We start from the raw sequence: 25588 nt of genomic DNA on the forward strand, positions 1-25588 counted from the left end.
AGGTGCAGAAAATTCAGCATTAAATAATAATCTGAAATATATTATAAACAAAGTATTATATACGGTAAATTAGAAGACTACAGAAAAATGCTGAGATAAGAAATATTGTGTTATCTATGCCTTATCTTCCTCTAGGGATAAAAGTTGAACATTTAAAAAAATAATTGTAAAACCTTCATCCATATGGCCAAGACAACCCCCTTTCAAAAATACTTATTACATTAATGTCATGCATCCAAGTAAAAAAAAAAATAAAAATGTTCTCTACTCCAGCCTCCAAACATCACTTTTAACAGTTACAACACAACCTCCTGTACATTACTTAGCTTTGTAAGAATGGTATCATGTAGACAACTCCCTTTTTAGACAGACATTAACCTAATCAGCAATTGCTAGCTACAGGTTTACCATCTGCAGCCTCTAGAAATGAAAAATTACCGTACATGTTGTCTATTTAATAAGTGGTCAACTAAAGGCAATCAAAGGGGGAGATGATCTTTATGTCTTGACTGTCAAATATCATAATCAAATGTAATACAAGACCATAGGTCTCAAATAATCATAACTGCACAAGAACCATTTCTCACCCGTATTAGAAAATAATTGACTCCATACATCTCCGTGTCTTGTGCTATTTTCAGGTATTCCATTTCAGCTTCATCTCTGTCAAAAATAATCGTACGTGGCTCAATTTCATTTTCAGGTATGCAACAAACAGTAACAATTCTAGAGATGAATGAAGTGACTGCCAGCCAGCTCACCTAGTGCGCCCACGGTGTTCTGCATACCATGCAGTGATCCTCTCCTCCCACATCTCTGGAGTCATCTGATACAGGTTTATTACCTGAGTGATACAAACAGTAAGCAATATAACAAAACAATGTGCAAGGAAGCTTTGGTTACACTTTAAGGCTAAATTCACACAACAGTGTGATCTTAGGCTGGTTTCACACTTGCGTTTTTTTGCGCTGCGTTTTTGAGCATACATGTGCATGCGTTTTTTTTTTCCCTATACTTAACATGGGTGCGCATAGTCATGCGTTTGTACGCGTTTGTATGCGCATGCATTTTTTTGTAGTGTGCACCTGGGCGCACAAAATGCATCTTGAAGCATTTTTTGTGCATCCGACCTGTCTCAAAAAACGCATGCGCACAAAATTCACCCAAAAACACATTATAGTCTATGGTCATGCGCACATCAGCGCTTTTGTAAAAACCATGCGCAAAAAAACAAGAAAACGCATAAAAACGCATGATGCATTTTTTATGCGAGTTTGCACTGCGCACGCAGCGCAAAAAAACGCAAGTGTGAAAGTAGCCTTAGCATCGGAGAGAAACAACGATTCTTTGTTAGGCATCATTCCTAGCTGTATCCATTTTTTTTTATCTAGACAGGTATAACTGTATGAAGTTTCTTTATACATTAGGTCTTAAAGTATCAGTTAAAAATAAGGATTAAAAACTGGAGTACACAGTATGGCCCTGATTCATCGAGACTCCCGATTTTCTTGGCAGTCTTGAGGAGGGGGGGTGTTTGAGTCAGACACTCCTTATTCATCTTACTATGATCTCTGACTGGAGAAAGATATCTTAAGCAGGGAACGGCACAGCTCGTCATGAATTAGACAAACTGTGGTATCATGCTCCAATCTTGGCAGAGCTCGGAGAAACTGGCATGAAAACGACAAAAGTTAAAGAGAAATTTTTGGTACTCACCATAAAATCTCTTTCTTGGAGCCTTCATTGGGGGACACAGATAACCATGGGTGCATGCTGCTGTCGCTAGGAGGCTGACACTATGGAAAAAAAAGGAAAATAGCTCCTCCCCAACAGTATACACCCACCGACAGGCACCAAGTATCTCAGTTACTATAAAAGCAGTAGGAGAAGCAACCAAAAACTCAACATATGCACCAACCCAACAAAAAGAGGCAATAGGCCCAAAAGTAGTACAACCAGATAGGGAGAGTGCTGTATCCCCCAATGAAGGCTCCAAGAAAGCGATTTTACGGTAAATACAAAAATCCCTCTTTCTTTCTCGCTTCACTGGGAGACACAGGTAACCATGGGACGTCCCAAAGGAGTCCCCAAGGGTGGGAAACTGAAGAAACTTAAAGAAAACCGACTTAGGTCGGCTGGTGCGTAACCTCCACCTACCCAGGCCTGCATCAGATCAGGCATGGGTATGAACCGTGTAAAATCTAGCGAATGTGTGCAATGATGACCAGGATGCAGGTTCACAAATCTGTAAAGCTGGAGCCTGGTGACAAACGGCCCAGGAAGCTCCTACCGCCCAGGAGGAGTGAGCCCTTGCCCCCAGAGGGGGTTGCTTGTCCTCAGTGCGGTACGTCTTCAAACTTACTGAACAAATCCAAAGGGCACTAGTGGACTTGAAAGCTGGAAGCCCTTTAAGACGACCTTCAGAGATGACAATTAGGACATCAGAGCGGCGAAAGGAAGTAGTCCTTGAAAGGTAGACTTGGGATGAACCGGGGAGGGAAGGACAATTGCTTAATTTATGTGAAAGGAAGAAACCACCTTAGGTAAGAAAGAAGGAATGGCCTGACTGGGCGACTCCTTGAAGAAGAGTCCTTACCTGGGAACAAGAGGCGGAAACTTGGCCCTTTAAAGTGCTACTAGATAAACTAGAATCAAGACCCGCCTGTAAAAACCCCAGGATGGATGGAAGAGAAAAATAAATCTGGTGGAAAAGGTAAGAAGATCTAGACAGACTAGAAACCTCCAGGAAGCGTCTATGAGCATGGTCACTAGAGCTCGTGTACCAGGTCCTTCTTGGCCAGTCTGCAGCTACCAGGGTAACTGGGATTCCTTCCGCCTTTATCTCTTTTAAAAAAAAAAAAATAAGGCAGATGGAATTGTGACCACGGGATTACCAGAGCATCGCATCCGATGGCTAGAGGATCCCAGCACCTGGCCACAAACTGAGGAACCTTGTGGTTCATCCTAGATTCTGCCAGGTTGACGTCCAGAGTGCCCCATTTCTGGCATATTTGGATGAAAGAAACGAGACCACTTGCCCGATGCGAATTTGGCTGCCCAAATTTTCACCCTCGGAATGTGTACGGCTGTTATATAGGGAACGTGACAATCTGCCCATTGCAGAATCATTGTTACCTCAGCCATCACCTGTTTACTGCGAGTTCCCCCTTGGTGGTTTCTGTAAGCCACTGCGGTGGCAATGGCAGATTGAATTCTGACCGAGTGGCCAGCTAGGAGGGACTGCCAGGGGCGAAGGGCAAGAAAAATCGCCCTGATCTCCAGAAGATTGATGGGGAGAGCGGCTTCTTGGACATTCCAGCGACCCTGCGCTGTGTGATGAAGGAAGACCGCTCCCCAACACAGGAGACTGGTGTCGGGGGTGATGACCTGCCACAGGACTGAGGCAGTAGAAAGGGCCGGTCCAGGGAAAACGGTCCTCTTGTCCAAAGTAGACAATAGGGGTAGCTGAAGAGGTTGAGTATGGAACTGGGCAAAGGGCACTGCTTCCATGGCAGCAAACAACTTTCCCAGGACTCTCATGCAGGACTGCAGAGGAAGAGGAATTGTCCACTTTAGAAGGCGGATTACCTGGAAGGAAGACACGGGTTGGGTTGTGTCGAACCTCATCCCGAGAAAAAACAGGCATTGAGCTGAAGTTAAGATGGACTTGCCTCTGTTGAAAATCCAGCCCAGACGGGCCAGAGGGTCCAAGGCGATCTGAAGGCTCAGGTAGCAGTCTCGGCGGGACGGCCCCTTGATCAAAAGATCGTCCAACGTAAGAGATTATGAGAAAACCCCTTGGAGCGAAGGATGGCCATGACCGCTGCTATCACCTTCGTAAATATTATGGGGCAGAAGCGAAGCTGTATGGAAGGGCCGTGAAATGGTAGTGATCCTCCTGGATAACAAACCGCAGGAATTCTTGATGTTAAACACAAACAGGAATGTGAAAATAAGCATCCTGAATGTGTACAAAACAAAGAAATGCTCCCGGTTCCATGGAGGCGATCACCGAACATAGAGGTAAGTCTGAACGTGAAGGTTCAGTCACTTGAGGTACAAAATCGGACAGAGCAAAACAGTCTTTCTTCGGAAGTAAGAAAAAATTGGAGCAGAAAATCTGAAAAAGAGTTTGTTCCAGGGAACAGGTACGATTACTGTGCGTAGAAGGGAAGAGACAACCTGAAGAATCCCAGGAGCCTGAGTCTTGGCGAATGGGACAGAAAGAAAATGTCCTCTTGGTGGGGGAAGAAAAGTCGATTTTGAAAAAAAGACTCTCTCTCTGACCAAGGCATCGTCGACCATCCCGGAAGAGAAGAAACCGGCCTCCCACCCTGGAGATACTCCCGGGGGGGGGGGAGCCGTCACTTAGAGGAGAAAGAGTTGGCACTGGACCCAGAAAACTTGAAAGAACGACCCCTTGATCTCAGTGAGGTGGAGGAGGGCTTATTTCTTTCCCCTTGGGCAGAGGAAAGGCCCTGGTGGGAGGAAGTCACTGATGAAGAGTAGGGCAGAAAGGAACGAAAATGAAGCGACCTCTTCCTATTTAAAGGGCGCTTAGGCCCGGATTGGGGAAGTGAATTGCTTTTCCCGCCGGTAGCATCCAAAATTATGTAATCCAGTTAGGACCCGAAAAACCTAGAGCCTTGAAAGGCAAGGTTAGTGAGAGACTTTTTGAGGGTGGGTCAGCAGTCCACGCTATTAACCAGAGGATGCGGTGTATAGCAATTATGTTGCCGTTCTTCCCTGGCGGAACAACTGGCCGCATCCAAGAAGGTGGTCAGGAGATATTTGCTGGCATGGCTATTCTGGTCTGCCAGATCCACCATCTCATCCAAAAGGGCTGCTGCTAGGATGCCTTAGCGAACATTTTTTCCCAGGCTGACATGGACTTAGGCACCCAGGTGGAGGCAAAGGTAGAATAGAGTGAAGTGCCAGCCACTTCAAAGGCTGACTAAGCTAAGGATTCAATCTGGCTATTTGTAGCGTCTTTAAGAGACACGCCGTCCGGAAGAGACAAGACTGTCTTGGAAGGCAAGCGAGAAACGGGCAGATCCACATTAGGGGATTCTGCCCGATTATCAAGATAAAGAATGTCTAGCTGCTTCCTTCCTTCCCAGGAAAAGCTATTCAGGATGTTCCCAGTGTTTATTCATAATTGCTTCAAATACCCTGTGATTGGGGAAGGTTCGTGAAGGACGCCTTACTCGTTTGAAGGACTCGTCCCCCTGTAGGTTAAGAGTTTGGGTAATTGCTGAGATAAGGCTATTGACCATATCCAGCATTTTTGAGGTCTGGTCCATATCGGACTCCGCTCAGACTGGGAATCCGCGGTTGTTGGGTCGGACATGGATTCCCAGTCTGAGCGGAGGGAGCATGGGGAGAGGGTGGCATCTTAGATGATGCAGAGGGGGACCCGGGTAAGTAGATGAGGAACTAGAAAGAGCCCGCTTTCTTTGCTTTGTACCTGGTCTGTCCCTGTGATGGTCATGGACAGGTGCGTGCAAGATGCCGTGAGAGGCGTCCGGAGCACTGGTGGCAGCAGCCAAATGTGGAAGTCGCTCTAGGACCTGGACCAGGGACTGTGAAACATGGATTTTTGTGATAAACTCATCGTAAAATCCTTTTCTACGAGACGCTCATTGGGGGACACAGGTACTGTGGGTGTATGCTACTGCCGCCTGGAGGCTGACACTAAGTGAAAAAAAGAGGTTAGCTCCTCCTCCGCCGTATACACCCTCGCCCCGGTTGCAGGCAGAATCAGTTTGATGCAAAAGCAGTAGGAGATCAAACAAAAATCAGACAATATCAACCTTAATGCCGGTAACAACAGGTCTAGAAAAGACACCACCCTAATAACATTCAAAAAGGTATATTAAACAAAACAGAAGCCAACTTGGCTAACAGGGTGGGTGCTGTGTCCCCCAATGAGCGTCTCGGAGAAAAGGACTTTACGGTGAGTTTATCACCAAAATCCATGCTTCTCCTTCGCCTCATTGGGGGACACAAGTACTGTGGGACGTCCTAAAGCAGTCCCTGGGTGGGAAGTTGACTCACCGATCCAAGCTACATGCACCTCCTGTCTAAAGGTGCACCACTGCTGCTTGGAGAATCTTTCTACCCAGACTCGCATCTGACGAAGCCTGAATATGGATATTATAGTGCCTTGCGAATGTGTGCAAGCTGGACCAGGTTGCAGACTTGCAAACCTGTTCTGCCGATGCCTGGTGCCGAATTGCCCAAGAGGCACCCACTGCCCGAGTAGAGTGCGCTCTGATCCCTACTGGAACTGGTGTGCCTCTGGTGCGGTAAGACTCCTGAATAGTCAAACGAATCCATCTGGCTATGGTTGATTTTGAAACAGAGAGTCCCTTCCAGCGCCCCTCGGGAAGCACGAACAGCGTGTCCATCTGACGATAGGGTGCAGACCGCGACACGTACCTCCTAAGAGCTCTCACCAGGTCCAACGTATGAAGAGCCTTTTCCACACGGTGTACCGGTGCTGGACAAAAAGAGGGCAGGACAATATCCTCATTAATGTGAAACGAGGAAAAAACCTTCGGCAGAAAAGGAGGGGCTGGTCTGAGAACCACTTTATCTTTGTGGAAGACCAGAAACGGAGCTCGGCAGGATAGAGCTGCCAGCTCTGAAACCCGCCTGATTGACGTTATTGCCACAAGCAATACTACCTTCCAAGAAAGGTAGGTTAAAGAGACCTCCTGTAACGGTTCAAATGGAGCCTCCTGAAGAACACTTAGGACTAGGCTAAGGTCCCAAGCGTCCAGGGGTGCCCTATAAGGAGGTACCAAGTGGGAGACTCCCTGAATGAAAGTCTTCACCTGCTGATTGGTAGCAATCCTGCGCTGGAACAGAACAGATAAGGCCGATATTTGTCTCCTGAGGGAACTTGGTGCCAAGCCTGAGTCTAGGCCAGACTGGAGAAAAGCCAAGATGTTGGGAATAGAAAATCTCAGTGGAGAACAACCATGGTTCCGACACCATGTGAAGAAAACCTTCCAGGTGTGGTGATAAATACATGCTGAGGCCGGCTTCCGAACACTAACCACTGTAGCAACCACATTGCGGCTAAACCCAGCCTGGGTTAGAATCCAGGATTCAACGGCCAAGCCGTCAAACACAGGGCCCCTGAGTTCGGGTGTTAGATCGGGCCCTGGGACAGTAGGTGTGGGCGCTCTGGCAGGCGCCAAGAAACGTCGGCGAATAGCTGCTCTAGGTCTGCGTACCATGCCCGACGAGGCCAATCTGGGGCCAGCAAAATCACTGGCACCCCTTCCGCCTTGATCTTCTTGATGACCCTCGGAAGTAGTGGCAACGGGGGAAATAGGTATGGGAGGCGAAACTGGTTCCATGGCAGAACCAGCGCATCCACGGCAATTGCCTGCGGATCACGGGATCGAGCGACAAACGCTGGTACCTTGGCGTTCACTCTGGAAGCCATTATGTCCACATCCGGCGTCCCCCATCGTTGGCAGATCTGCTGGAAGATCTCGGGGTGAAGTGACCATTCCCCGGATGCGATACCCTGCCGGCTGAGAAAGTCTGCCGCACATGTCTTTACGCCCGGGATGTGGACTGCCGATATCCCCGAGTGGTTTCTCTCGGCCCAATGAAGCACATGCCCTACCTCGCGCATGGCTGCCCTGCTGTGGGTGCCCCCCTGATGATTTATGAAAGCCACAGCCGTGGCGTTGTCTGACTGAATCCGAACGGGTCGGCCTGCTAGAAGGGGATGAAACTGTCACAGAGCTAGCCGGATTGCCCGTATTTCCAATAAGTTGATTGGGAGGCGTGCCTCCTGCGACGACCACTGTCCCTGGGTCATGTGGTGGTGAAAAACCGCTCCCCAGCCAAGGAGACTGGCGTCGGTTGTGACCACCAACCAATGGTCTGGGGGAAAGGGCTTGCCCTGGAGAAGTGAGGCACTGGCTGTCCACCACCTGAGTGCCTGCGTGACCCGTGTGGGCAACCGTAACTGGCGATCGAGAAAGAATGGGTTTTTGTCCCAGACTGATAACAGAGCGTGCTGCAGAGGGCAAAGATGGAGCTGGGCAAACGGAATTGCCTCCATTGCTGCCACCATCTTTCCTAGGATCCTCACGCAGAAGCGGATGGTATGAGGGACCGGTTGGCGTAGCTTCCGGACTCCCTGCCGGAGAGCTAAGGCCTTGTCCTGAGGGAGAATTACCAAGCCTGAGGAAGTGTCGAAGATCATTCCTAAGAAGGTGATTATCTGAGCTGGCACAGGGGATGAGTTTTTCAGATTGACCAACCATCCTAAGCGGGAAAGAGTATCTAGCGTGATGCTGACACTCTCCTCGCATGCCCGAAAGGAAGGGCCTTTGACCAAGAGGTCGTCTAAATAAGGAAAGACAACTATCCCCCAGGGAGTGCAGGGTTGCCATGACGACTGCCATGACCTTTGTGAATACCCTGGGAGCGGTGGCCAACCCGAAGGGCAGTGCTGCGAACTGAAAGTGTAGGCCGTTGATGGCGAAGCGCAGGAACCTTTGGTGCGGGGGGAAGAATGGGGATGTGTAGGTAGGCGTCATGGATGTCGATAGAAGCCAAGTATTCTCCCCGCCCCATGGCAGATATGACTGAACGGAGAGACTCCATCCAGAAATGCCTGATCCTGATAAATTTGTTCAGGAGCTTTAGGTCCAGAATGGGCCTGACGGCCCCATCCTTTTTGGGAACCGTGAACAGATTGGAGTAGAACCCCTGATATTTTTCGTTCTCCGGTACGGGAACAATGACTCCATTGTGCTGAAGTAATTTTATGGCTTTGAGTAAAGCCCCTGCTCGGGCGATTACTTTTGGAACACGGGAAAGAAAAAACCGTCTTGGGGGGTATTTGATGAATTCTATCTTGTACCCCGAGGACACCAGCTCCGTTACCCATGTGTCGTGTGAGATGGAGAGCCAGGCGTGGCGAAACCAAAGCATGCGGCCGCCTACCTTGCTGAAGTCGCCTTGAGATTGCCTCGAGTCATTTGGCTGCAGATCTCTGGGACCTAGGTCCTCTTGATCTGGGCTGGTGGGTACGCAATCTCCACAATGGGTTGGCTCTGTATGAGACCTGCCGGTCCCTGTCTTGGCTGGGACGACCTGAAGTGACGGGATTGGTCGCTGCAGCCCACCCGGGGTTGCAAAAGGCCCGAAACAGTGTCTGAAGTTGGTGGGGAATTGGCTGCTTAACCCTTTGTTGAGGGAGGAAACTGCTCTTTCCACCTGTGGAATCAGAGATGAGCTGATCCAACTTCTCCCCGAACAGACGATCGCTCTGATAAGGCAAGGACGACAGGGATTTCTTGGAAGTTGTGTCTGCCCGCCACGTCCTCAACCATAAATCCCTCCTAATGGAGATCGCATTCGCCGCAGCGAGAGCTGCGCAGTTGGTCGCATCCAAAGATGCATTAATTAGGTAGTCCCCGGCCAAAGTGATCTGATTTGCGATCTCTGATACCTCTGCTGGTAGGTCCATACCCTGCAGGGCTCTGTTCAATGATTCTGACCAAGCCATCATGGCCTTTGCTACCCAGGTTGCCGCAAATGAGGGGGAGGGTGCTGAACCTGATCCTTGAGAGGACCCACTAGGTATGGATAACAGGGTCCTAGAGGCCAAATGTGACACGAGTGGATCTACCGTTGGGGACTCTGCCCATTTCTTACGGAGATCAGGGGCGAACGGATACCTCGCCTCGAGCGCCTTTTGCCCTGAGAACCGTTTGTCGGGCCGCTCTCTGTGTTGTTGTACTATGTCCTCAAACTCTGGGTGAGAACTAAACACTCTATGCGGCCGCTTTGCTCGCTTAAATGAGACCTTGTGAACTGAGGCCAAGGTGGAATCATCTTCGATCCCAAGGGTCTGGTTGACGGCCTCAATGAGACTGTCAATTGTTTCCCGGTATTCTGGAGTACCTGAATCAAGCGGCTCATCCGATTCGTAATCTAAGCTCCCGTTAACGACCCCTGGTGAAGGTGAGCGAGAGGCCAAACTTATGGATGCCGATGCACCAGATGGACCGGGAGACGCTGTGTGGGTTAGTTTCCCCTGCGTCTGCCTGGAGTGAGAGCGGCCCCTGCAGGCCGGAGGCTCCTGTGAGGTGGAGGACCCCTATAACACAGGCGAGCCGCTATCCCTGCCCCTATCTGGGGTCCGAAGGGACTCAATTGCTCTCGTAAGCGATGCCATGGACTGCGACAGAGGCAGAGCCCATTCCAGGGGGGCTCGGTACACTGGCCTCGGTCGCAGGGGAGGGCTCCTGGGCACGTTCGGAATCGCAGGCTTTGCAAATTCGCTTGGTTTGCGCCTGTAGGAAGGCGGACTGACAGGAGGTGCACGCAACATATGAGAAAGTGTGTGCCTTTGCTTTTCTGGACATGATGGCTGCTAAGTGATATGCCAAAGCCCAAAAAGCTGCTAAGCCTCTGGAAAAACACAGAGGGTGGCCTTGCTCCAGGGGTAGCACTTACCCCAGTCCTGTGTCCCCCGTCCTGGACCTGTCAGACATCCAGCCCACTGCCCAGCTGTTCCTTCTTTTAAAAAAAAAAGTGCTCTCCGGCGTGTGGGCGGGCCTCCGGACAAAGAGGCGGCCCCGGGGACATCATGGAGCGGAACTTCCGTCCCCGGCCTAGTCCCTGGCAGAAGCCGGGGACTAAATTTTGCCATCTGTCCGAGGCCCCGATGGGTGGGTCCGCCGGAAGTGGCAGCGTCACGGGGGCGGGACTTCCGCCCGTGGCCTAGCTCCAGGAAAAGCCGGGGACTAAATTTCCGGCGTGTGCCCGGACTCGGGACGGGACAGGAGCCTGCGCCGCCGGCTGCCACTCTATGTGGCGCACCCAGGGAGCCCGGGGATGCCTAAGAACGGCACCAGGAGCGCCGACCATGGGGGTCCACAGGAGCCCTCCCAGCCCACCTCCTTCCATACCTCACCCCTTGATGTCCATCTTGATCTTCAGGTTAGAGGGGGGAAGGGGGGCCGAGAAAAAGTTTTAAGGACAGTGCAGGCACCCTAGCTCCATCTTCCCTTATAGGGGATGAGGAGAGGGACTGTCCGCCACCTTCCATCACCGCTGTTTGGCATTGGTGATACAGTGGGGGCTGCACAGACTGTTCGCAGGCCTCTGTACAGCCTAGGGTTTCACTACCTTAGGGTGGTCAGGGCTCAGTCCGGCATCATGTCCCACGTAGCGGGAAAGGATACGTGGAGGCGACACTCCAATGTGCTCGCCCGTTGTTGGTTTGGAGAAATCGGACCCTTTCAATAGGATCCGTTGCCCCTGTCTTATCTTCATGGAAAAAATGACAGAGTCTGGGAAAAAATGACAGAGTCTGGAAAAAAAGACCAGACGTGTGCCTCCAATGGACACTAAGCAAAAACTGATTCTGCTCGCAACCGGGGCGAGGGTGTATACGGCGGAGGAGGAGCTAACCTCTTTTTTTCACTTAGTGTCTGCCTCCAGGCAGCAGTAGCATACACCCACAGTACCTGTCCCCCCAATGAGGCGAAGGAGAAACTTTTGTCAGGTCAGAGACCAACTGTGCCATGGCAACAGCCTACTCCAGAGGGAGGGGTGTGCACTCATTCCTGGCATTAGAGTTGCTCCTGTGGGGCAGACATGGTGGAAGGGTTGCAGGACGGAGAGAAAAGGGAAGACTGGCCTGAGGACCACTTTATTTTACAAAGGGCAACGGTGTAATGAACCGCAGTAGGCAACGGAAAATCTCTGCAGGGTTGTGGAAATGGAAAAAATTAATTACAAAAGGATATATATTGGGATGAGACAAACTTCATAAAATAGTCATATAATAAGTGCAAAATGATGGGAGAATAATGAACATTACCCGGAAAAGAAAGGCCGGTATAGCTCTATTGTCAGTAACCCCTGGGTAGACGGATAGGCGACATGCAACCAGAAGTGACAGGTAGTAATGCACATGTAAGGGGATAGGCAACCTGCCATACCAATTACATATCGACCCCCAGAAGGCAAAGAAAGGCCAGGCTCAGCACACAAATGTAAAACTAGTAGCCACCGAAGGGGCATACAAAATAAGATATAAAATGGGGCAGAAAAAGACTTTATATAATAAAGCAATGTTGGAAAATTCCCTGATAAAAAAAGAGACTTTACCGCACCACCCCCAGAAAAATCATGAACAACATTAGCCAAAGAATAAATTACCCATTGTAGAGGATGTAGGGGAACACCGGGGAACACCGGCCACCCTGATGTACGTTTCACGCAGGTGTTATTTGCTTCTTCAGGGGGTTGTGGAAATACTGCTGAGAATGGGCTGTACTCGATGCCAGTGACGGTCAGCAGATGACTGTGAGGATAGCGGTGTCTCCCTGCGGCAGATGTCTTCAGCTAAATGCGGGTCCGACACCGAGGATGCATAAACTATGCAGGAGAGCAGAGTCCCAGGCAGAATTACATCTGCTGAGGCACAAGAACTGATGAAGCATCGGCTGAACAGCGTTACAGTCCGCACGATGCAGAGCGGTGTGCGTAACCAAGAATGCCGGCCGGAGAAAAGAAAGTGGCAATCTGATTGGCTGACACGCCAGGCTGCGTGTCCAGCCAGGTAGATAAGCCGTCCGGCAAGAAAAGAAGAAGGCGCCCCTACGAATGGTGCATCATCGGGGGGAGGGGTGTACCGGCAGGAGAGGATGCTCCGTGATAGGAGCAAGAGCGCGCCGGGAAGAGGCAAACTTTGGAGCGGGGGGCGTGGCCAAGTTTTATGGCAGGGCAAGCCCTTCTATTGGCTTGGTGAATCGCCGGGGGGTGTGTACCAGCAGGAGAGGATGCTCGTGATAGGAGCAAAAGCACTCTGGGTAAAGGCTTGCTGTGGAGCAGAGGGCGTGGCCAAGTTTGCCGGGAAGGCAAGCCCTTCTATTGGCTAAAAAAGGCGCACGATTCGAAATCGCAGTGGTGAGTGGCCAGAGAGCGCCAGAAGGAGGTGTGGCCAGGGAGAAAGGAGGGGTAGAGTGGGCCACTGAGTGAGAGGTTGGCCAGGGCAAAATGGCCGCCACTATGCAGGGTTAAAAGGATAAAATCTGTCCTGAGTGATGCTATGGCCGCTGCTAAGTGGGGCCTTACAGAATTAAAGTCGCCCTGCTACCCGGACCTGACGTGCTACGGGGAGGGAATCATACATACCTGTAAGGTAAGCCCCGTACCTCTACGCAGATGAGGATGTCATCAGCAGCCCTGAGTGGATGGGGGTCACTGGAATAGTAAATCCTCCTACCCACACAGACGCCAGACGGTGCAGAAGACGGCGTCAACCACTTACAAGAAGGGGGTGGCCACCACTGGTGACCACCGTCTTCCTCTCAGCCCTCTTCGAGGAGGGGTGAAAAGGAAAAAAGGCAAAGGACCAACCACCGGGAATCACACTGAAGCATCCCTAAGGGTGACAGAGGATAAGGTCCTGCCTTGCGGGCACGAGAGTGAGCGATGTGGGTGACACCAAACTGCTCTCTCGGTCGCATAAGTATGGGAAAACAGGGCTTACTCTGAAGATGAAGAACCTGAAAGACAAAGGGAAAAGATTACTAAAACACAACAGGTGACCTGAAAAGGAAAATGCGGATTTGGGATCAGATCAAGGTCCGCCTCCTACAGACGCTAAGCTTAAACTGAGGTACTTGGTGCCTGTCAGTGGGTGTATACTGTTGGGGAGGAACTGTTTTCCTTTTTCTTTTTTCATAGTGTCAGCCTCCTAGCGACAGCAGCATACACCCATGGTTACCTGTGTCCCCCAATAAACAATAAAGAAAACATTTTTGCGCAACTTGGTGTTGAGCCTAAAATTTTGGGACTTTTCAATGCAATTTATGTCAGAATTCTGGCAAAATTCTGTCAAAATTGCTTTGATGAATCAGGGCCATAGTCTTCCAACTTCACCCTCTTCCCACGGATCCCCGTAGACTTTAATGGCAGAGTCTAATCCAACAAAACAATGAAAATAGGATATGCACTGAGACTCATGGATCAAAGACATGGAGCCCTTTTTAAAACTGATCTGTCTATCGTTTAAATAAAACCCTATGGGTCAGTGAGCTGTACAAAAAAACAAAACAAACAAAAAAAACCGACTTCACTAAGAAGTGTCACACTGATGTGGAGATGAACTTAACACTTATTCACATGGCAATAGTACTGTGTACTTATTGCAAAATACATTATCAGGTCCTGTCACCTAAGATCAGGGAAGTAAGGGTAGTATACAGTTAAGTCCATATATATTTGGACAGAGACAATATTTTTCTAATTTTGGTTCTAGACATTACCACAATGAATTTTAAACAAAACAATTCAGATGCAGTTGAAGTTCAGACTTTCAGCTTTCATTTGAGGGTATCCACATTAAAATTGAATGAAGGGTTTAGGAGTTTCAGCTTCTTAACATGTGCCACCCTGTTTTTTAAAGTGACCAAAAGTAATTGGACAGATTAAATAATTGTAAATAAAATGTTCATTTCTTGTACTTGGTTGAAATCCCTTTGTTGGCAATGACTGCCTGAACTCTTGAACTCATGGATATCACCAAACGCTGTGTTCCTCCTTTTTGATGCTCTGCGAGGCCTTCACTGCGGTGGTTTTCAGTTGCTGTTGGTTTGTGGGTCTTTCTGTCTGAAGTTTAGTCTTTAACAAGTGAAATGCATGCTCAATTGGGTTGAGATCAGGTGACTGACTTGGCCATTCAAGAATATTCCACTTCTTTGCTTTAATAAACTCCTGGGTTGCTTTGGCTTTATGTTTTGAGTCATTGTCCATCTGTAGTATGAAACGACGACCAATCAGTTTGGCTGCATTTGGCTGGATCTGAGCACACAGTATGGCTCTGAATACCTCAGAATTCATTCGGCTGCTTCTGTCCTGTGCCACATTATCAATAAACACTTGTGACCCAGTGCCACTGGCAGCCATGCATGCGCAAGCCATCAAACTGACTCCGCCGTGTTTTACAGATGATGTGGTATGCTTTGGATCATGAGCTGTACCACGCCTTCGCCATACTTTTCTCTTTCCATCATTCTGGTAGATACTGATCTTGGTTTCATCTGTAGAAAGAATGTTCTTCCAGAACTGTGCTGGCTTTTTTAGATGTTTTTTAGCAAAGTCCAGTCTAGCCTTTTGATTCTTGATGCTTATGAGTGTCTTGCATCGTACAGTCAACCCTCTATATTTACTTTCATGCAGTCTTCTCTTTATGGTAGATTAGGATATTGATAAGCCTACCTCCTGGAGAGTGTTGTTCACTTGGTTGGCTGTTGTGAAGGGGTTCCTCTTCGCCATGGAGATTATTCTGAGATCATCCACCACTGTTGTCTTCCGTGGGCGCGCAGGTCTTTTTGCATTGATGAGTTCACCAGTGGTTTCTTTCTTTCTCATAATGTACCAAACTGTAGATTTTGCCACTCCTAATGTTGTAGCTTTAGGATGGCTTGTTTTACCTGCATGGAGAGCTCCTTTGACCGCATGCTTCCTTCACAGCAAAACCTTCCAAATGCAAGCACCACACCGCAAATCAACTCCAGGCCTTTTATCTGCTTAACTGAGAATGACATAATGAAGGGATTGCCCACACCTGTCCATGAAATAGCCTTGGAGTCAATTGTCCAATTACTTTTGGTCCCTTTAAAAACAGGGTGGCACATGTTAAGGAGCTGAAACTCGGGTATCTTCCTTCCCCACTGCTTCCACCCCACACAGGTTATGTAATCTGACGCCAGTGTTCCAGGGCTCATGCACAGAGTATGGACTTGTTTTATTTCAGTCCATGCGGCTGGTGCTGGGTTATATTAGCACTGCATGTTCGTGTATGGTTGCCATTATAAGGATTCTTTGGCCAGGGTGACCAGCCTTATGCATATCCATGATTTCTTAGATGCCTTTTCAAGTTTCTAAATAAGTACAGGAGTTATTTTCTCCCACTCTTGGAGGCCTCAATCATATTTAGTTATTTTGTGGTATGCTGTTTATATGAGCTGGTATCTGATCACCTGTCATTGTGGGGTGCAGCTATAGGGTGGGTGCTCTATTATGAGCCTTGTTTGTTATGTCACATGTGTGACTTTTTAATGTTTTTATAGTGTCTGTGGTGTTTATGTGTTAATAAAATTGTCTCTCTTTAAGTCAATCATGTGTTTTGTGGTGATCCCCCATTTCATAGCTTATTCCTCTTTCTTCTTGTTGATGTAGGAGCTGAAACTCCTAAACCCTTCATCCAATTTTAATGTGGATACCCTCAAATGAAAGCTGAAAGTCTGAACTTCAACTGCATCTGAATTGTTTTATTTAAAATTCATTGTGGTAATGTCTATAACCAAAATTAGAAAAATGTTGTCTCTGTCCAAATATATATGGACATAACTGTATATATATTGAAAATACAGCTCCTTTACCTTATGTGACCATGTGCAGGGACTAAAAGCCTATTCACACAGTGTATGCTGATTGTAAACGTTGGGAGGATTTCCTGATATACAGTGGGGAAAAAAAGTATTTAGTCAGTCAGCAATAGTGCAAGTTCCACCACTTAAAAAGATGAGAGGCGTCTGTAATTTACATCATAGGTAGACCTCAACTATGGGAGACAAACTGAGAAAAAAAAATCCAGAAAATCACATTGTCTGTTTTTTTTTCATTTTATTTGCATATTATGGTGGAAAATAAGTATTTGGTCAGAAACAAGCAATCAAGATTTCTGGCTCTCACAGACCTGTAACTTCTTCTTTAAGAGTCTCCTCTTTCCTCCACTCATTACCTGTAGTAATGGCACCTGTTTAAACTTGTTAACAGTATAAAAAGACACCTGTGCACACCCTCAAACAGTCTGACTCCAAACTCCACTATGGTGAAGACCAAAGAGCTGTCAAAGGACACCAGAAACAAAATTGTAGCCCTGCACCAGGCTGGGAAGACTGAATCTGCAATAGCCAACCAGCTTGGAGTGAAGAAATCAACTGTGGGAGCAATAATTAGAAAATGGAATACATACAAGACCACTGATAATCTCCCTCGATGAGGTGCTCCACGCAAAATCCCACCCCGTGGGGTCAGAATGATCACAAGAACGGTGAGCAAAAATCCCAGAACCACGCGGGGGGACCTAGTGAATGAACTGCAGAGAGCTGGGACCAATGTAACAAGGCCTACCATAAGTAACACACTACGCCACCATGGACTCAGATCCTGCAGTGCCAGACGTGTCCCACTGCTTAAGCCTGTACATGTCCGGGCCCGTCTGAAGTTTGCTAGAGAGCATTTGGATGATCCAGAGGAGTTTTGGGAGAATGTCCTATGGTCTGATGAAACCAAACTGGAACTGTTTGGTAGAAACACAACTTGTCGTGTTTGGAGGAAAAAGAATACTGAGTTGCATCCATCAAACACCATACCTACTGTAAAGCATGGTGGTGGAAACATCATGCTTTGGGGCTGTTTCTCTGCAAAGGGGCCAGGACGACTGATCCGGGTACATGAAAGAATGAATGGGGCCATGTATCGTGAGATTTTGAGTGCAAACCTCCTTCCATCAGCAAGGGCATTGAAGATGAAACGTGGCTGAGTCTTTCAACATGACAATGATCAAAGCACACCGCCAGGGCAACGAAGGAGTGGCTTCGTAAGAAGCATTTCAAGGTCCTGGAGTGGCCTAGCCAGTCTCCAGATCTCAACCCTATAGAAAACCTTTGGAGGGAGTTGAAAGTCCGTGTTGCCAAGTGAAAAGCCAAAAACATCACTGCTCTAGAGGAGATCTGCATGGAGGAATGGGCCAACATACCAACAACAGTGTGTGGCAACCTTGTGAAGACTTACAGAAAACGTTTGACCTCTGTCATTGCCAACAAAGGATATATTACAAAGTATTGAGATAAAATTTTGTTTCTGACCAAATACTTATTTTCCACCATAATATGCAAATAAAATGAAAAAAAAAAACAGACAATGTGATTTTCTGGATTTTTTTTTCTCAGTTTGTCTCCCATAGTTGAGGTCTACCTATGATGTAAATTACAGACGCCTCTCATCTTTTTAAGTGGTGGAACTTGCACTATTGCTGACTGACTAAATACTTTTTTTCCCCACTGTACATCAATATGTAGGTACAAAATATATAGTGACAAAAGGCTATTCAATGATAAAAGTACAACAAGCTATAGCCATCTTTTCAGGAATTCACAGCAGACTTTTCCTTATAGTCGCATGCACACCTGCGCTACAGAGGCCAAATAAAATGCTCTTCTGGCCTCCATGACGAGAATGGATATATCCCGCCTATAGATACATTTGACATACGCACCCTTGGAGCAGTGTGATGACACCCTAAAGCTGCTCATACATTAGTGTTTTCACATGGCTGTTTTCTGAAAGACTTGTTTAGAATAGGTCTGTGACGGTTGTAGTCTTGGAAAACAATGCCAAAAGTAAAAAACTACAATTTGCACAAAACAACCGATTGACCTTTGCCTTGATCTGTGTCCTAGCCTGGGCATTTACTAACTGATCGCAAACGACTATAACTACAGCGCCAGACAACAAGAATGAAATCTAACATGGTAAATCAACTGTTCACAGATAAGGTATGTTCTGTGGGTCAGTATTTAGCGCACGTCTGTCACAAAAAGACGATGCTCTTGAAAGTGATCTAAATTGACCATTTTTGACTTTCAAAATATATGGCCATCCCGACACAAATTACATTAAATGCTGAAATAGTTCTAACTCACCCTTTTCGGAAGCAGCTCCTCCTCTGCCAAGAATCCTCGTTTGTGTACAGATGCATCATAATCACCATACTAAAACAGAACAAATGAAAAAAGAATGAGCTAAAACAAACAAAAAAAAGTCATTACCCTATGTTGGAAGGCTGCTAAATTTTACATCAACCACGTCCAATTTCCTAAAATGTTCTAATTTAAAGGGTTATCCCGATCACACAGTCATGGCATAGCACAAATCTGCAAGGAGTTTGTATGTTCTCCCCGTGTTTGCGTGGGTTTCCATCAGGTACTCTGGTTTCCTCTCATACGCCAAAGGCATACTGATAGGGAGTCTAGATTGTGAACCCCAATGGGGACAACGATGATAATGTCTGTAAAGCGCTGTGGAATTAACCCCTTACTGACAGGGCCAAATTTTTCAAATCTGACCAGTGTCACTTTGGAGTACCTATATGTTGTAAAATCCCCAAAAGTGAGACCATTTTAAAAACAGCACCCCTCAACGTATTCAAAACTTCTGACAAGTAGTTTATTAATCCTTCGGGTGCTTTTCAGTAGTTTTTACCAAGTGGCATGACAGGAAGGAAACATTTTATTTTTACCACCTACATGTTGCTAACTTCTGAGCAGGCAGCTAAAGCCGGCAGACTCTAAGGCCATTTTCTGTCCGTGAATTGCCATGGCAAACATTAGGACCACCTAATCATTATCTCTGGGTGCCGATGGTGTTCAAGAGGGAGTCCCCACGCCCTGTTAAGCATATAGATGCCATAGTCAATATTAACAGCCATGGTTAAAAGGCCATAGTTGGTACCAACACCAATCGAGGCTGGTACAGCAAGATGTCAGCTATAGTGTACAGCCGTCCGTTGTATTTTCTGATATGTGAGGTCAATAAAAAGATGTATTTGAGGTCACTAACAGGTTCGTGGCGCTATATAAGTGAGTAAAATAAATAAATACTATTATAACAAGACTATCACTCGTTTGCAGAACATTTGCAAACTTAAGAATGAATAGGCCAGAGGTGGGGCTTTTAAAATATTTTTCCTGCAAAGAGATACCCATATCCATGGAGCAGTTATGAAACTGGAAGGGAACACAGACAGCACTACAGAGAAAAAGAGGTCCAAAGTACGGTATCATTTTTTTTAATTACAGGTATTAGTTTTAGACCAGACAAAGTGGATAATTCCCTAACTGTAAGCTGTCCATATCCCAGTTGCAGTCATCTGAAGTGAATGGCGATTTAAATGAAAAGGTCAAGCACCACCTCCAAATGGAAGTTATATAGTTGGCAGCAGAATTGCCAGTTACATTTCAGTACTAGTGATGAGCGAGTATACTCGTTGCTTGGGTGGTCTCCGAGTATTTTGGCGTGCTCAGAGATTTCGTTTTCGTCGTCTCAGCTGCATGATTTGCGACTGCTAGACAGCTTGAATACATGTGTGGAATGCCTGTATGTTAGGGAATTCCCACATGTATTCAGCCTGTCTACAAGTCGCAAATCATGCAGCTGAGACGACAAAAACTAAATCTCTGAGCACGCCAAAAGGACACCCGATCATGCTCGGAAAAACCTGAGCAACGAGTATACTCGCTCATCACTAAATTCATTATACAAGCTACTAAAGCAGCAGATATTACAAGCAGCCTTCTCTTTATTGCTTGGATTCTGAGCATACAGTTACAGTGCGCCTTTTCCCGAGCAACTTTGACATACTCTCCTAAGATATAATGGGCAAGAACCATCCCTGCAGCTTAAAGAGAAACTGTCACTTGCCATAAACATGTAATTTTGTGTCTGGTGTGTTCTCTGAGCCTCTATACTCCTTATACATGTCCGTTCTTCCCTTGACATAAAATCATAATAGTGACAATGGCAAGCACTCACATATTTCTGAGTGATGGTAATTTGTCTCTATTTTCCATTGTAAATCTTGTCTTATTATCTATGGAAGTGTGATCCTCTACTCTTCCTTGTGAATGTCTTCTTGGGGCTTATGCCCTCTTGACTAATAAGACTAGAATATGTAATTACATACTGGGAAGAGGGTCTATAGCTCAGTTACCGAGAGGCTCAGGAACAAAAAATACAATGCTGGATTTGAGATGTCAACAGCAGTTTCAACAGGTTAAAAAAATTCTATACATGACAACTTCTCTTTTACACTCAATCTAATCTCTTACTTTACTTGAAAATGGTGCAAACGGAATTTAAAAAGGAAAAGAACAAAGAACAATAGACAATACAGCAAAAAATAATTCTAGCTACAACTTAAAAATTGGTGCAATATACACTCTACAGCTGATGCATGCTGCACAATCCATATCAAGAGCAGGCTGTATGATCTCAGCCAAGTATGTTGGAATCTCAGCATTCTAGAGTGAAACACACTTTAATCCCTTTCCGACATCAGGCGTAATAGTACGCCAATGTCTGACTCCCTCCCTTTTATGTGGGCTCCGGCGGTGAGCCCACATCTTTCCCAGGACATGTCAGCTGTTTTGAACAGATGACATCTGCATTTAACTACAGTAGTTAAATGCCGCTGTCAAACGCTGACAGCGGCATTTAAATGGCGCTTCCGGCAATCGCGCCGGAAATACGCCCACCAGTGACCTGTGTCATGGGTCACCGGTGTGTCTGCAGGACAACCGGATGTCTCCGGGAGATCTCTATGGTTTTCAGCCCCAGACTGCTGTGAGCGCCACCCAGTGGTCAGCGCTCATAGCAAGTCAGCAATTCTACTACATAGAGGCGATCTGACCATCGCCTCTATGTAGCAGAGCCAATCGGGCTGTGGCAGATTCTAGTCTCCTATGGAGACTATTGAAGCATGCCAAAAGTTAAATAAAAAAGTTTTTAAAAATATTAAACACAAACAATGTTAGCTCCTCTTCAGCAATATACACCCTCACGCTGGCTCTAAGCAAACCAGTTCAGTGCAAAAGCAGTATAAGAAAAAAAATCAACTTTAACACAGGTACAACATGTCAAGAAACCCACCTATCAAAAAGGAAAACAAAAAGAGCCATCAGGCTAACAGGGTGGATGCTGTGTCCCTCAATGAGCGTCTCGGAGTAAAGGATTTTACGCTGAGTACCACAAAAATCCCTATTTCTCCTTCACCCCATTGGGGGACACGGGACCGTGGGATGTCCCAAAGCAGTCCCTGGGTGGGAATCTGACCCAATGGATTAAACCATAAGTACCAACCGTTTATAGGTGTGCTACCGTTGCCTGGAGAATCTTTCTGTCCAGACTTGCATCTGCTGAAGTCTGAGTGTGGATATTGTAGTGCTTTGAAAATGTATGTAGGCTAGACCAGATTGCAGCCCTGCAAACCTGTCCTGCTGATGTCTGGTGCCAAAGGGCCCAAAAGGCGCCCACCACCCGTGTGGAGTGTGCCCTGATCCCAGCTGGAACAGGTGTACCCCTGAGAGCAGTAGAATTCCTGAATAGCTAAACGAATCCACCTGGCTATTGTCGACTTTGAGGCAGCAAGTCCCTTCCTGCAACCCTCGGGGAGTACGAACTGCGTGTCCATTTGGCGAAAAGATGGCATCCGTTACACATACCTCCTGAGAGCTCTCACTAGATCCAACGTATGAAGGGCCTTTTCCATGCGGTGTACTGGTGCTAGGCAAAACAAGGGCAAGACAATGGCCTTGTTAATGTGAAAAGAGGAAATGACGTTGAGCAGAAAAGGAGGGGCCGGCCTGAGAACCACCTTATCCCGGTGAACGATCAGAAAGGGGCTCTACAGGATAAGGCAGCCAACTCCGAAACCCAGTACGATAACGAGACATCCTGCAGAGGTTCGAAAGGAGATTCCTGCAGAGCACTTAGGACCCGGTTAAGGTCCCAGGCGTCCAGGGGAGCTCTATAGGGAGGTACCAAGTGGGAGAACCTCTCAATGAAAGTCTTCACCTGCAGGCTGGAAGCAATCCTGCGCTGAAATAGGACGGATAAGGCTGAGATCTGTCCTTTGAGGGAGCTCGGTGCTAGCCCCGAGTCCAGGCCGGCTAGAAGAAATTCTAAAATGTTTGGAATAGAGAAAGTGAGAAGAGGATGACCGCGGTCTCTGCACCACGCAAAGAAGACTTTCCAGGTGCGGTGATAATACGCGCCGAGGCGGGCTTTTGAGCGCTAATCATTGTAGTAACCACATCCCAGGAAAAACCATCTTGGGTCAGTATCCAGGACTCAACAGCCAGGCCGTTAAACACAGGGCCCCTGAGTTCTGGTGGTAGAACGGACCTTGGAAAGTCCTGACGATCCGGTAGCCGCCAGGGGACTTTGGCAACTAGTTGCACTAGCTCTGCGTACCATGCCCGGGGAAGGCAGTCTGGGGCGACCTGGATTACTGGGACCCCTTCTGACTTGACCTTTCTGATGACTTTCGAAATCAGTGGTAAAGGGGGAAACAGGTATAGGAGACGAAACTGGTTCCACGACAGAACCAAGGCATCAACGGCGATGGCTTCTGGATCCCAGGACCGAGCAACAAACTCGGGCACCTTGCCGTTTAACCTGGAGGCCTTCAGATACACATCTGGGGTACCCCAATGTTGAGAAATTTGTCGGAAAACCTTGGGATGGAGAGACCACTCACTCCCTGGACGCAAGACCCTGCCGGCTGAGAAAGTCTGCCGCCCAGTTCTTTACGCCTGGAATGTGAACTGCCGAGAACACGGAGTGATTCTTCTCGGCCCAGCGGAGAATGTGCTCCACTTCACGCATGGCCACCCTGCTGCGAGTGCCCCCTTGGTGATTGATGTAAGCTACGGTCGTGGCATTGTCCGACTGAATCCGGATGGGGCGACCCACCAGGAGATGGTGAAAATGTCGCAAAGCCAACTGAATTTCTCGAATTTCTAGGAGGTTGATTGGGAGGCGTGATTCACAAGGTGACCAGCATCCTTTGGCCGCGTGATCACGGAAAACAGCTCCCCAGCTGAGGAGACTGGCGTCGGTAGTGACCACAAGCCAATGGTCTGGCGGAAAAGGACTTTCCCTGAAGGAGGGAAGAACTCAACGTCCACCAGCAGAGTGACTGCCTGACCTGAGCACCTGCCTAACCTGAGCGGACAGCCGGCACGGGCGGCCGAGAGAAAACGGGCTCCTGTCCCAAGTTGCCAAAAGGACTTCCGCTCTGGGAGGACAGGAAAGAAAAAAACGTTTTGGAGGATGGGTGACAAATTCTATTTTGCACCCAGAGAACACCAGATCTCTGACCCAAGCGACGTGCACGACGGTGAGCCAGACATGTCGAAGCCAGAGCGGGCAACCACCTACTCTGCTGGTGTCGACCAGAAAATGCCTCGAGTCATTTGGTTGAAAATCTGTGGGACCTTAATCCCTTAGATTTGGACTGGTGGAGACGGTTTTTCCCCAACGGATTGGATCTATATGAGATTTGACGATCTCTGTCCTGAGTGGAGCGACTTGAATCGGCAGGATTGGTCGATGTGGTCCACCCGAGGCTACGAAAGGACCGCAAACGTGACTGCAGTTGGTGACGAAATGGTCGCTTAACCCTTTGCTGAGGAAAGAAGTTACTTTTTCCCCCCTGTGGTGTCTGATATGAGTTGATCTAGCTTCTCACCGAATAACCGGCCGCTCTGGTAAGGCAGAGAAGTTAGGGATTTCTGTGACGTTGAGTCTGCTCGCCATGTCCTTAACCACAGAGCTCTTCTAATGGAGATAACATTCGCGGCCACAAGTGCCGCGCAGTTAGCCGTGTCCAAGGACGCATTAATCAAGTAGTCTTCGGCCAAAGCGATCTGATTTGTGAGATCTACTACCTCAGGTGGAAGGTCAGTACCCTGCAGGGCTCTAATTAGAGACTCTGCCCAGGATACCACGTCCTTAGCCACCCATGTTGCCGCGAAGGAAGGGGAGAGAGCTGAACCCAAAGCTTCAAAGACTGAATGAGCAAGACTCTCTATTAAACAGTCAGTGGGATCTTTGATAGAGAATCCGATAGGTAAGGATAGCAGGGTTTTGGAAGCCAAGCGAGACACGGGTGAATCAACTGGAGGGGATTCTGTCTATTTTTTGTGGAGATCAGAAGCATACGGGTATCTTGCTTCAAGCGCTCTCTGACCTGAGAAACGTTTGTCTGGCCGTTCCCTATGCCACTGCACTATGTCCTAAAACTCTGGGTGAGTGCTGAACACTCTATGACGCCATTTGGCCCGTTTAAATGACACCTTGTGGCCTGTGATCAGGGTGGATTCATCATCAATCTCTAGGGTTTGATTGACGGACTCAATGAAACTATCAACTGTCTTCTGATAACCAGGGGCATCCAAATTGAGGGGCCCATCCGAATTGTAATCTGAGTTCTGCTCACTATCGTACACTGGTGAGGGTGAGCAAGAGACGGAGCTTATTGATGCCGAGGCATCGGATGGCCCAGGAGACTCCGTATGGGTTTGTTTCCCCTGCGTCTGTCTACAGTGAGAGGGTCTCTTGTAGGCCAACGGCTCCTGTGAGGTGGAGGATCTTTCCAAGACAGGCGAGCTACTGTCTCTACCCCTATTGGGGGTCTGAAGTAACTCGATTGCTCTAGTTAGTGATGCCATGGTCTGCGACAGAGACGAAGCCCATTCAGGGGGGCTAGGCACACTGGGCTCAGTGGCAGTGGAGGGCTCCTGGGCGCGTACGGAATCGCAGGCTTCGCATAATTGTTTACTCTGCACTTGTGGAAAAGCAGATCAACAGGAGGTACATAAGGTGAATAACACTGTATGAGTCTTGGCTCTTCTGAACATGCTGTACCTCTTAGCTGATATGGACTGTCAGTTGCTGGGGT

At 47.8% G+C, this 25588-nt stretch overlaps 1 protein-coding gene across 6 annotated transcripts in view; it reads right to left on the reverse strand.

Annotated features, from left to right (window-relative positions):
• Positions 1-25588, reverse strand: part of NF2 (NF2, moesin-ezrin-radixin like (MERLIN) tumor suppressor) — a 193352-nt gene that overhangs the window by 130897 nt on the left and 36867 nt on the right. For all 6 annotated transcript variants that reach the window (XM_073554078.1, XM_073554073.1, XM_073554075.1 and 3 more), the window contains exons 6-8: positions 18771-18839; positions 762-844; positions 588-663 (exon numbers count right to left, since the gene is read on the reverse strand). In XM_073554078.1, coding sequence (XP_073410179.1) covers positions 588-663; positions 762-844; positions 18771-18839 — 228 coding nt within the window. The remainder of the gene's footprint in view (positions 1-587; positions 664-761; positions 845-18770; positions 18840-25588) is intronic.

This window comes from Dendrobates tinctorius, unplaced genomic scaffold, assembly GCF_039654945.1.
Source record: "Dendrobates tinctorius isolate UK_male_01 unplaced genomic scaffold, ASM3965494v1 ptg000206l, whole genome shotgun sequence".
NCBI lineage: Eukaryota > Metazoa > Chordata > Amphibia > Anura > Dendrobatidae > Dendrobates > Dendrobates tinctorius.